This window comes from Danio rerio, chromosome 17, assembly GCF_049306965.1.
Source record: "Danio rerio strain Tuebingen ecotype United States chromosome 17, GRCz12tu, whole genome shotgun sequence".
In the NCBI taxonomy this organism is placed as follows: Eukaryota; Metazoa; Chordata; class Actinopteri; order Cypriniformes; family Danionidae; genus Danio; species Danio rerio.
Window position 1 is genome coordinate 19318799 of NC_133192.1, and position 13173 is coordinate 19331971.

Genomic DNA, 13173 nt, shown 5'->3' on the forward strand with positions numbered 1-13173 from the left:
AATTTGATTTGGCAATAAAACAACTTCTAAAATTAAGCGATTATTTTGAGAATTATATTTATTTTTATGCTTATTTTGATATTTAATTACTCTGTAATACTTTAATATTTCAATAATTTTAGATGATAATAAAATAAGATGCAGGTGAACATAGTAATTTAGATTTGGCATTATTTAAAAATCAGTTACTACACTACCCGACAAAAGTCTTGTCGCCTATCTAAGTTTTAGGAACAACGAGTCCTCACCTTGGAATTATAAGTTTCTATCTGCGTTCTGGATGATTTTGAGATATTGAGCTTCAGTTTTTGCATTCCATAGTAGCCAGTAAGTGTAACATTTTTTTAAATAAAAAGTCTTTAAAATGTAAACAACTTATACAAAAACATGCCATGATGTAAATTAGTTGTCATTTAATAAGAATATGTCAATAACTGAATTTTGACAAACATTTCAGATAGAACCTTATAATTCTAAGGTGACGAAATAATAACTTGACTTCTAGTTGATCATTTGGTATAAAAAGTGGCTTATATGAAAGGCAAAGGCCTCTAAATTACACTTATTTTACCAAAATAAAATCTGATGATGCCTTGATTTTTAATCATTTAATTAGTACAATAAGGTCTGACTTTTCTGAGACAAAAGTTTTGTCACTTAAGACAAATAATGTAGAGTATAAAATATAAAGTCATGGTGCAGTGGAAAAAGAATGATTATTGTGTATGACTCCCATGAGCTTGGACGACTGCATCCATGCATCTCTGCAACGACTCAAATAACTTATTAATAAACTCATTTAGGATGGCAAAGAAAGCATTCCTGCAGGACTCGCAGAGTTCATCAAGATTCTTTGAATTCATCTTCAACTCCTCCTCCATCTTACCCCAGGCATATTGTTCATATCTGGTGACTGGGTTGGCCAATCCTGGATCACCTTGACCTATTTTGCTTTTAGGAACTTTGTGGAGACTGAAGGATGAGAAGGAGCGCTATCCTGCTGATGAATTTGCCCTCCTGTGGTTTGTAACATAATGGGCAGCGCAAATGTCTTGAAGCTTCATGCTGTTGATGTTGCCATCCACTCTGCAGATCTGTCACACACCCCCATACTGAATGTAACTCCAACTCCATGATTTTTCCTTCACCAAACGTGACTGATTTCTGTGAGAATCTTGAGTCGATGAGGGTTGCAATAGGTCTTCTGCAGTATCTGAGATGATAGGGATGCAGTTCAACAAATGATTCTTTAGAAAAATCTACTTTCTGCAACTTTTCCAAATAATCAACTAGAAGTCAAGTTATTATTTGTTGCTCTTACAACTAGGAGTGAAGACAAGACATTTGTCAGGTAGTATACTACCACTAATTTATTATTGTTAATCATTTTATGTTTATTAATAAGGGCGTTATGCCATGAGATGTTTGAAATAATGCATTTGCTTGTTAAAAAAAAAAACATCTAAAATGCAAACAAACCTTTGTTGCATTCTTTATATAGCATTTTAGCAATGTAGATGAGCAAAAACCTCATGTCGAAGAGAAGTTTTGTTACTTTGGTTCTTTTGTATTCAGATGCAAAGTGATTTATGTCATTTGAAGTCAACTAAGTTCACTTTTTCTCTGATGTTGTTTTGGTTCCGGTGTCTGTTGGGCAATTTTCTCACTCGTTCTGTGTGATGGACTGATCACCTGAGTCGTGATTATGATATTCAAGCTCAAGCTTTTTTGATGTATTGTGTTATATACATATCAGCACCATTACAGTTTGCACAGTGCCTCATTGTGGAGTACAGTGCTTCATTTCACAGGACAAGCGCCACACACACAGCCGTGAGAGCACCTGTGGGGGAAGAGAAGAATATCCTTCACTCTCAGCTTCATACCTACGTCTATTTTTATGGCTCATTTTGCATGTTCAGGAGGGTGCTACGGGCCGGCTGAATTAGACCCTGGCATTCTTTGCTCCCTACTTCTTTTTTTCCTCTCTCTCTCCTTTCTACGGGATTGTAGCTTCTTTTTTTTTTCTTCTCCATGACACCCGCTGCAAATGAGCCCTTGGAGGGAGCGAGACTGTGGCTTTAAATGTAGATTTCTGTGGCACCAGTGGCTCTCTGTCACACAAATTGATGAAGCAGATTTATGACGGCTGCTGGGCACAACAAATTAAGTTGACAGTGATGTATGGGGGGCTAATGCCACCATGATCCTTGCATAGCACCACTGGACGCTCTCTGCCTGGCTACACTCTTGTTAGGATCTGTTAGGCAGCCACATAATGAAATTCCACTGACTGATTTGTGTTTTTTTTTCCTTCTCTTCCCTCTCTTTCTTTCCTCTTTTACCCCTCTACCTCCATATCTCCTTCTCTCTTGTCCTTTACTCTCTTTTTTTCTTCTGTGTTCTTCATCTTCAATTCCCAGACTCATCCGAACGCCAGCAAACTGCCCTTGAAGGATGCTTTTACCTTTGACGACTACAGGTTGGTTGAAATGTCCTACCATGTTAAAAAAAGTGGAGCTTCTCTTCCCTGCTGAGGTTCAAGAAAAAAGAAAAGAGCAGGAAGACGAGCCGTAGGTTGGTTGTAGGGCTGCGCAATGGCCTTTAAAAATGAGGCGTTTGTTCTCATTGTTCTTTCATTAGCACCAAATTATCTGTGAAGGAATAATTTATCATTGGTCCCCTTTCATCTTCAGATTGTTGAATATGATGCAAGTCTGTGCTCCCTTTGGGTAATGTGTGAAGAGAATGGAATAGAGTCTTGTCAGAGCTAATGTTGTCTTCGGTGGACTTTGTGAGGTTTCTTTTAATAAATTATGTCCAGATTATTTAGATTAGACTAGTTAGACGCTTTTTTTTTTTTTGTTTTCATTTTTCAAGGCTGATTCAGATCTAAGGTCATTATATTGCCTGATATATGGACTATTAAAGTACTTTTTTGAAGGGTTTCCCCTCCCCTGTAATATCTGCTCATAACATAATAATATTTCTTTTCCTTGGTAATTTACACTTTTTATCCTCTCTCTAGCCTTAGATATGAAATAATAATATTTTTTTTGTCTCAATGTACATTAAAGAATTCAGTATGCAAATGTTTTAATTTGTTAAACTTTTTTCATCTAAAATACATCAGCATTGCCTATACAAAATAATAAAGATCTTGATGTTTAAGTAATGTTACTATCCTCCTGAAATGAAAATTAATTTCATTAAACAAGTCCAAAAATGTAATTTGTTAGCATTCTGTAATAGATATATTAGCCGATGGAGGCTTGAAAAGGGATGGAAGGCTTGAGTTTAAAATCTGGAGTATTCATTCACAGTAGTTTGAAACTTTAAATGTTAGTTAATTTATATAGAAATTATTATTCCTTCATTCATTCATTTTCTTTTTGGCTTGGTCCCTTTATTAATTTGGAGTCGCCACAGCAGAAGGAAATGCCAACTCATCCAGCAAATGTTTTACGCAGTGGATGCTCTTTCAGCTGCAACCCATCACTGGGAAACACCCATACATTCTTATTCACACACAGTGTGAATGAGAATGTTTTTAATTACGGACAATTTTAGCTTACCCAATTTACCCATACCACCTGTCTTTGGACTTGCGGGAGAAACCCATGTGAACGCAGGCAGAACATGCAAACTCCACACAGAAATGCCAACTGACCCAGCCGAGGCTCGAACCAGAGACCTTCCTGCTGTGAGGCGAGAGTGCTATTCACTCCGCCACTACATCGCCCTTTTTAATATACAGTACTATGCAAAAGTCTTAGGCTCCCACTTACATTTGTTGTTTTAGTGAGGGTGTAAGAACTCTGTCTTTGTTTTAGTTATTTTAACCCATCCAATGCCAGTTTAGCCAATTATATTTCAGCACCCCTGGTTGCCTTGATTCATTCAGTGATGAAAGCTCTAAAAGTATGCATCAGCAACTGAAATGTGACCTCCAGTGGACAGTAGCAGACTTCAAAATGAGATGGAGATTCAGAGTTCCACATTAGGTTATTTATTAGCAACTAATATAAATATTACAAGTGTTAACGTTTGGTGAGCAGGTTACATTGCAGCCCCGTTTTCTAACAACACACTACGTGAAAAGATTTGCAGTGTTAAGCAATTTGGCTGTTTGCACTAGACGAAATATGACAAATTTAAATGTAGCCAGTCAGAAGCATAAAATATGCACTTGCTCACGAAATGCTTAGGTTTATTATCTAATTAATACATATTAAACCTCTTTAACATTATTATATGAACATACTGAATAATCAATGTTTATTTTGTAACTAGTCACAGTTCTAAAGTAAAATTTCAGGCGGTTTATTATTTTTTTTTTCAAGATTTGAGGTGAACTATCTGCTGTAGTATGGCAATAAATATTATGTTAAATGCTATTAAAACTCTCATTGTTAGCATTTAACACTGAATAAAGCACATGAGGTGTACCTGAGGTGATCTTAGTTCATCCTGTTGTTCAACTGTGACATATAGAAGCCGTTGGTTAGGATAAAAACACCTTTTAGTATGAAAAAATATTTCTTCTATCGCGTGCCGTTGCTTTTAGTTAGAAAATGATTTGAATCAGCCTTTAGGCTCGATTGTCAGGTACACTCACGTCAATCTGGCAACCTGCGCTTGCGTGTGTTTTGATCCAGGAGTGCAATACCCAGTTTAACCACTGGGTGTCAAATCTACATAATGCATCTTTAATTATAAAACTGGTCTACATTAAACTCAACATTTGCTCAACATAAGCGCAACATTTGTTTGTTTTTTACCCTTTAACCTGTGCAGCAATATTAGTCCAAATGCAGGGATGACAATTTGAAATGAGACAGATACTCTATATCTTGAACTCATTTTATATGTAAAACTAGTATTGTCATTGAGCAGATTTGAATCTGCAATGAAGAAATGTATCATTTGTGTGTCAGGTGGGCAGTGTCCTCTGTGATGACCCGTCAGAACCAGATACCCACAGCAGACGGTAGTCGTGTCACACTGGCCCTCATCCCTCTCTGGGACATGTGCAACCACACCAATGGCCTGGTGAGTACAACACTGTGACAAATGGAGAAGTCCACATCCAAAATCATGAAAACAGAAGGCTTTTGAGCGTAATTAATTTCAGTCATATGCATTGCATACATGCACATTTATCATAACTACATGACTTGCTTGTCTGCAGTGCTTGTAGTCTAGAAGCACATGAAAAAAAAAACATTTACTTTTAAGCAATGCAGAGGCAAAGTCTAATGTGATTTTTCGGTAGATTATGCCTTCGTCCCAAGGGATCTTTTATATTTATTTGGATAATTTGTCTTTGATTGCGCTTAGAAGCTCTTGCCACAGAGCAATATATCGCCTCTGTTCATATGACTCCATAATGCATTTATATCCTAAAACGAAGTTTTGTTTTCCAAATTATCGTGTGCATTGAAAATCTCGGTCATTAAAATGTGTAATGAAATGGTTTTCTGGTAATCCCCTGGTTAATGTTTAATAAAAACATATTGTGTGTGTTGTAGCTCTGTTTTTCGTTCAATTTGCTCAAAGTTTATTTGATTTCTTAGGATTTTGAGCGATTTAATAGTGAAGGATTGCATTTGTTAGGGTGTGTTATTTCAGTAGGTTGTCCTTATAAGCGTTATTAAGTGACATGTATTTGTTTTAGTTTTCTGTTATAATATTTCTGTAAGTGGAAAATAATTCATAAAATAGCCTTGCAGTTCCATGCCTATATTTTTACACAAATGTACAGGATTTTTTTTAACTCAAAATATTAATACACCTAATTTTGACATCTATTTTGAGGTATTCGATAGCAAATGGATGGTGATATGTAAACAGGCTTAAAAATGTTTCGCTCAGATTATATTCAAGGATCACGTCATTGTGGCTCAGCAATTTGTCTTGATGCATTTGGTATTGATGTCGCTTGCTAGATGTTATTGTTTGTATGTTTTATTTTATATTAAATAAGTGGTAGAGCAAATAGAAAAAGCCTCTAAGACTCTTTCAAATTTGTGTCATTTTTTCTGCTTTGTATTTGAGACTCATTTTGCATTTGCTTCTCCATTTGAAATACCATTCATGTACATGACCACTGAAAAGATTCTGGTCACACATTTTTTCTTATTAATATTGAAAACAGAATACAATACAAATGCAAATTTCTTAGAAAGTCTTTACTGTCGCTTTTCATCAATTTAATGCTTCGTTGCTGAATAAAAATATTATTTTCATACAGTACATACAGCCCCAAAGTATATAATGTAACTCAGATGCTAACAATACTGAACTATTTTCCCTTCTATTATAGATCACAACTGGCTACAATCTAGAAGATGACCGATGTGAATGCGTTGCTCTTAAAGATTACAAAGAGGGCGAACAGGTGAGTCCCCACAACAGATCCACCATCCTAAAAGATCAGCTCTCGTCCAGAATGAAAAGTTCCTGACAATATATTCACCCCCTTGTCATCAAAGATGCTCATTTCTTTCTTTGTTCGGTCACAAAGAAAGTAAGTTTAAGATAAACATTGTTGCGTTATTCTCCATATAGTGTACTTCAGTAGTTCGAACGTGGTTTGTTTCAATGCAGAATAAGGAAACAAATAAATGTATCTATTGTTTGTGCATGTGCCTAACTAGCTGATTGTTTGGCTAGATAAGGCCTCAGATGAGATGATTTAGTGCCCTTTGAAGCTGTATTTTAACTGCAGTTTGAGTGTTCAAACCTCTGAAAACCACAGAAGTGCAATATAATGTATGAGAAAAAAGCTTGCATGTTTACTGCATGAAAACTTAAAGGGCTTAACGTTTGGAAGCTGTTTGGAGGCTGTTTAGGTATAGTATATCCACTGATATATTGGAGTGAAATAAACATTTCCACAAAAAACAAAAAAACAAAAATCCTGATGTCAAAAGTGCAGTATGCAAGTTTGACATGCAGGTTTTGAACTAGGTATTTCTGGATCCAAACAAACACAAGTGCAGGTTGCCAGTTTGAGGACCAATCAGGGGTCCGTTCTTCGTACCTCGCTTAAATGATCTAAGATGATTTGGCAGATCCTGGATCTTTTCATCTCGATAACTGATCTCTCGCTAATTTGGTTCTTCAAACAAGTTCGCGAATCAGATTAGAATGTCTGGATAAACTGATCTGAGATCGCTGCGTGTGTTGTGAAGGACAGATCTATCGATCCTCGAAATCATGATTAGCTATGCAGCGATTGGCTGACGGCACAGCAGCGTAATGACATCATCTGATTAATATTCAATTATCCATGTGAGCAAAATTACATCAAATTAGCAGTAAACGGTTTGTTAAATATGACACGCAAAACCTTCCACATTTGTTGTGAGCTGCAGGCTTTACACTTTCTTGTGTCAAGTGTATTCATCATGTATTTAAATGCAAATCAGTGTATTTAGTTCTACATTTAGAAAATATTGTCTATATTATAGCCGTTTTTTAATCTGTGTAAAGAATAACTGGTTGTTTACAAAAGCATTTTGATATTGGTGAAGGCGTCTGCAACTTTTGTGAAGCATCAAATCACTATTAACTGTCAAAACATGTTTATGACTGAATAAATGCATCATTGCTTTAAAAAAAAATCACATATTCTGCATTTCTATCATACACAATTTGTACTAAAGCGATCTAAAGCGTTCATATCAATAAGTTTTCTCTTTGCACCACCAGGTGGCAGTCTTTGTACTTTCATTTCGAGGGTACAGATTGCATAAGTTTTATTAATATGTATAACTTAATTTATTTTATTAATAACTATAACTTTATATATATAGTTAAAAAATATGTACCATTTTCCCATGTGTATATAACTACTACTGTAGGAAAATATCAGAATTCGGAACACTTTCTGTATTATCTTTGCTTGAACTGAGCCGATCTAATCCTGTTTATAAGAATTGAACCTGCTCCCGATCAGGTTTGACCTAGCAGAACTTTTGCTATGACAACAACTCACGGATCAGCTTTGAAGAATGAAATGATCCTGGATCGTGTCAAATCGTCAATATTCAAATCCAGCTAATTGAGTAATCCACGTACCAAGAACGGACCCCAGGCTGATTTAAATCGTGTTCTATATAAAAGCAACAGCACCCGATAGAAGGATTATTTTCCATATTAAAAGGAGATTTTGTTCTAACAAACACCTCGAAGTTTGTTATAATATTTTAGAAACTGCTTCTATTTCTTGCAGCTGAGCAACAGAAAACTGACAATGATCGCCTCAGGTACACCTCGTGTGCTTTATTCAGTGTTAAATGCTTATAATGTTAGTTTGAATGCCATGTTACATGAAATGTATTGCCATACTACTGAAAGCTGCAGCAAATAGTTCACTTCAAATGTTAGAAATAAAATAAATCGTTTGAAATTGAACTTCAGAACTGTGGAATGATACAAACCAATACATATCAGTGAGTCAGCATCTCCATATAATAAGGTTAAAGAGGTTTAATATGTATTTCTTAGATTATAAATCTAACTGTTTAGTGAGTGAGTGCATATTCTGTGCTTCTGAATGACTGTATTTAAATTTCTGTTGTTTTTCGTCTGGTGCAAACAGCCAAATTGCTTATCACTGCAAATCTTATCACGTAGGGTGTTGTTAGGACACGGGGTAACAATGTAACCTGCTCACCAAATGTTTACGCTTGTAATATTTGTATCATTAGCTAAATGAATAACCTTATGTTGAACTCTGAATCTGTGTCTCATTTTGGAGTCTGTTATTGTCCACCAGAGATCGCATTTCGAATTAATGAATTAATAAAATATGCGATTTTTCTATGAAGGCAAGCTTGGGTGCTGAAATATAATTGGCTGAACTGGCAGTTTGCAGGACGACAGAACCGAAACAAAGACAGCGTTCCGGCACTTAAAACACATTTTCAAAGCAGAATAACTGACTTCAGCATAGTTTTTTAGATAAACTAGTTCAGAACTATGTTCACTTGGCATGTTACTTAAATATCTGCAAACATATTATAGTATTTTTATGCTTTAGAAGAGTCATAAACTTGCACACAGCAACTTTTAAAATAGGATCAAATCCCAGTGGTTTTGAGGCCCACAGCAATGTGATGTAGAAGTGCGGTTTTCCACACCTAACGAATTGATTGATGGGAGTGTATTAACATATCTCCATATTAACACACATAAACATGTCCACAGAACAGGATTTGCAAAGAAACTAGGATTAAAAGATCTGTTCCAACTCTCTGTGATCAACTACACCTCAAGAATGAGTTTTGCAAGTGTGTAAGCAGTAATAAAGAAAAGACCATAAAGCCGATATGCAATTCATAACCACTGGAATCACCATAGCCCCATAGTATCAGTAAACTCGCCTGTCTGTGAATAAAGAAAGAAATTAACATCTTGGATTCCAAGGGAGTGATGAAGTTATTTGAACATTTTTATTCTGTAAGTGAACTAGTACTTTATAGCCACGATTAGGGTGACCTTTGATCTTCACAGCAGAAATCTCTCACATCTCTCTGTATGAAAAAAATCAGCAGGTGGATTCATGCCATGCTCTGTCCAGCAAATACATTTTTCAATTTCCATTTGAATACTCTCACCTCAGTACTATTGCTCTATGCTTGTGCTTCCGTGATGCATTTATCAGCCAGTGGCCATTACGGAGGCCCGGGGGTAATATCAGAGCGCAAGCATTCAGATCCAGCCATGGGGAGATCGGATATACGGGGCACACAGTGACAGGCCAGGTATAAACCCCCACTCTCTCCAGAATGTGAATTATTTGATAAGATTCGCAGAGACAGCCAGTGTAAGAAGAAAGCGAGTGCGGGGGCCGGAGTGTAGCACTCGGACAAGTGTTGGGGGAGTAGGAGGGGCCGTCGCTCCGTACAGAGTCGTTTGATCCCTGATTCCTGCTGCTGATTTCGCACTGGGCCGGAGCTCCATGTGGAGGGGTTGAGAACAGGATTGAACTGTGCTTCTCTCTTTCGCTCCAGCACTGTTTTATCTCTCTCTTTCTTTCTCTCTCTGCACAGCACTATCTGTAAATGTTGTGGAAGTAGTGTTGAGAGGAAGACGTGAGCGGTGTCTGAAAGGATTGTAGTTTTGGGGCGACTGGGTGATGTTACATCTGTTGCCATAGACCTATTCCTCTATGTTTGTTTCATCATGAAGTTAAAGACACAGCCTATTGACCTTATTCTAAAATGCGGAAGTGCGCCTGTTTTCGCGATTGTCTTAGAACTTCCGATTCAGTCGCCTATGGCAGAAATGACTAGGAATAATAAACGGCAGAAAATGGTCAAACTACTTGCTCTACAAACAAATGTTTGCATGACTATACAGACCAAGTAGAATAATATAATAAGAAAATATCAAATTGCAACATCAAGCAGTGTAACGAGCAGTTTTTAACGTCAAAAAATGAATGGAAGTGAATGTGACCGGAAGTCGTGAGACAAAAAGATTCAAATGGCAGCGCCCGCTCGTCGGCGGAGAATAAGGTGAATAGGATCATTAAATGCATAGTTCACTCAAAAATAAAAATTGTCCCATTTTAGTCCACTTGTTCCAAATCTGTTTGAGATATTTTTATTGTTTATTTTTTCTGTTGGGGTCAAATATTGAAAACCATTACACTTTGAATTCCAGAGTCCAGCCCGCCTCCCCCTCCCCCTTTCCTAGTATGGACTGATATTGAGATTTCAGTTGAGTTTGCTATTTAATAAGAAGCTCAGTGTTCTCTAAATTCTTTAAATAAAAGGAATGCAAGATGTTTTAACGATAACTTTCTATATAAATATAGCCTATATGACATTATATATTTTATCATTACTCCACCATGCTGGCACATGTTTGGTTTGGGCAATGGTGATTGGGCAAAACAAGAGTGTGCTCATTTAATTGGCTAGCAAGTCTTTCACACAAAGAGGACAGTCAGGCACATTCTCTCGCGTGCATATTTGTATTCTATTCATATTTAGATCACATTCATATTTTTATTTAATTGCAGTCTTTCAAATCATGATTACGATTTGACTGCACACTTGGGGAGCATGGTTGCTCAGTGGTTAGCACTGTCACTTCACAGCAAGAATGACGCTGGTTCGAGTCCCAGTTGAGTCAGTTGGCGTTTCTGTGTGGAGTTTGCATGTTCTCCCTGTGTTTGCGTGGGTTTTCTCCAAGTGCTCCGGTTTCCCACGCAGTCCAACAACATGCACTATACTAAATTGGCCAGTGTATGAGTGTGTGTGAGCGTGAGAGTGTATGGATGTTTCCCAGTACTGTTTTGCAGCTGGAAGGGCATCCGCTGCGTAAAACATATGCTGGAATACTTGGCGGTTCATTCCACTGTGAACTATCCTGTGTTTGTATAGTTATTGGCTGAACTGTGCTTTGCTATAATAATGTGTTAAAGAATAAAGAAATTAAACATTTCTTCTTTGTTTTTCCTCAGATTTACATATTCTACGGTACAAGATCCAATGCAGAGTTTGTGATCCACAATGGTTTCTTTTTTGAGGACAACGCACATGACCGTGTGAAGATTAAGCTGGGCGTAAGCAAGAGTGAGCGTCTGTATGCCATGAAGGCTGAGGTTCTGGCACGTGCAGGAATTCCTGCGTGAGTATCCTGTACATAAGTCCAGTCCACAGTATACAGATGGATTAGTAGACATCTTAAAATACATTTATGTTAGTTAAAATACAATTAAATGTACACTAATATTCACTTCACTAATATTAATAAATTCAATTCACTAATATTAATATTAACTTGTTTCGATTCAGCTAGTTGCCTTTTTAAAATTGTTTTATTATGAATGTTGTTATTTAAAGTACCTTATTAATTTAGTATAACTAAAACAGTGGAATGTCTAGGTATGAAAATAAAACTTAACAATGAAAAAAATAAAAACGGCTAAATATAAAATCAAAAATGGTAGAAAAAAACTTTTTTAAAAATTTTATTTATGTATTGTTAATATTGTGGTGTTATTTTTTTTTTGTTTTTATATTATTGTGACCTGTATTTGTGCTTTTTTATTTATTGAGTTTATATTCATACATTTATTCATTCATTTTCTTTTTAACTTAGTCCCTTTATTAATCAGGGGTCACCACAGCGAAGCGAATCGTCAACTTATCCAGCTTATGTTTTACACAACAGATGACTATCCAGCTGCAACACATCACTGGGAAACACCCATACACTGTCACTCACACCCATACACTACGGACAATTTAGCTTACCCAATTCACCTATAGTGCATGTCTTTGGACTTGTGGAGGATACTGGAACACCCGGAAGAAACCCACGCAAAAACAGGGAGAACATGCCCTAATGAGGCTAGAAATAGCCACCTTCTTGCTACCCACTGCACCACCACGCCACCCATGATTTAATTTATTTATCTGCATTTACTGGATTTATGATCGCAACATCTTATTTCTATAACTGCTGATGTAGGCGAGGGGTGGGCAAAAGTGGTGTTAAAAGGATGTAAAAATGTGTAAACTGATGGTACTGTTGAATTATTGAAGAACATTTGTAAAAAGGGACCATAAAAAAGCAATTAATAATCAATGATACTAAAAATCCTGTAGAAAGTGGATAGGTAATTTAGCTGGCCACTTAAAAAATAATTATTACTGAACAGATCATTTATTATTATTCTTGTTAACATTTCATACAAACTTATATCATCTATTTTTAGTGTACCTAGAAAACCTTTTTCTTTTTGTAAATATAACGTGTAAGATGTTCAAGAACCCTTCAGTCCAAGACATTTCAGTAGTGAGTTATACAGCGCTTGGAATCATCATCCAAGTGTAACAGAATTACAGTGGTGTAAAACCTCTGCTACTGTAGCTGTAATACTATCAGTGATCTTTCTGTCACACAGATCAATGTCCTTTAAGTCTCTAAAAAACGAATAAGCATCCACAAACAGCCGTATAAGAAATTCCCTTTTGATTCAGGTCAGATTCAAGATGCTGCTTTTCATCCCACTGTAAGTCAGACAGGAAGAGGCCATAGATATGCTCCAGTAATTAAACGGTAAATTATAAATGATTGAGCGTGTTTTTAAAAATGCATCAGGTTCAGTGGCCTCTCATCGCTTCAGATCAATCAGTTGTCATGCGA

The 13173-nt window shown here is 36.5% G+C and overlaps 1 protein-coding gene across 4 annotated transcripts in view; it reads left to right on the forward strand.

Annotated features, from left to right (window-relative positions):
* setd3 (SET domain containing 3, actin histidine methyltransferase) overlaps positions 1-13173 on the forward strand; it is a 39389-nt gene that overhangs the window by 17110 nt on the left and 9106 nt on the right. For 2 of the 4 annotated variants that reach the window (XR_012392637.1, NM_200054.1), the window contains 4 exon segments: positions 2424-2482; positions 4938-5052; positions 6326-6400; positions 11483-11649. Coding sequence is in view for 2 of the 4 variants with exons in the window: in NM_200054.1 (NP_956348.1) it covers positions 2424-2482; positions 4938-5052; positions 6326-6400; positions 11483-11649 (416 nt within the window). In the remaining 2 variants the exon portion in view is untranslated. 4 annotated transcript variants of the gene reach the window in all.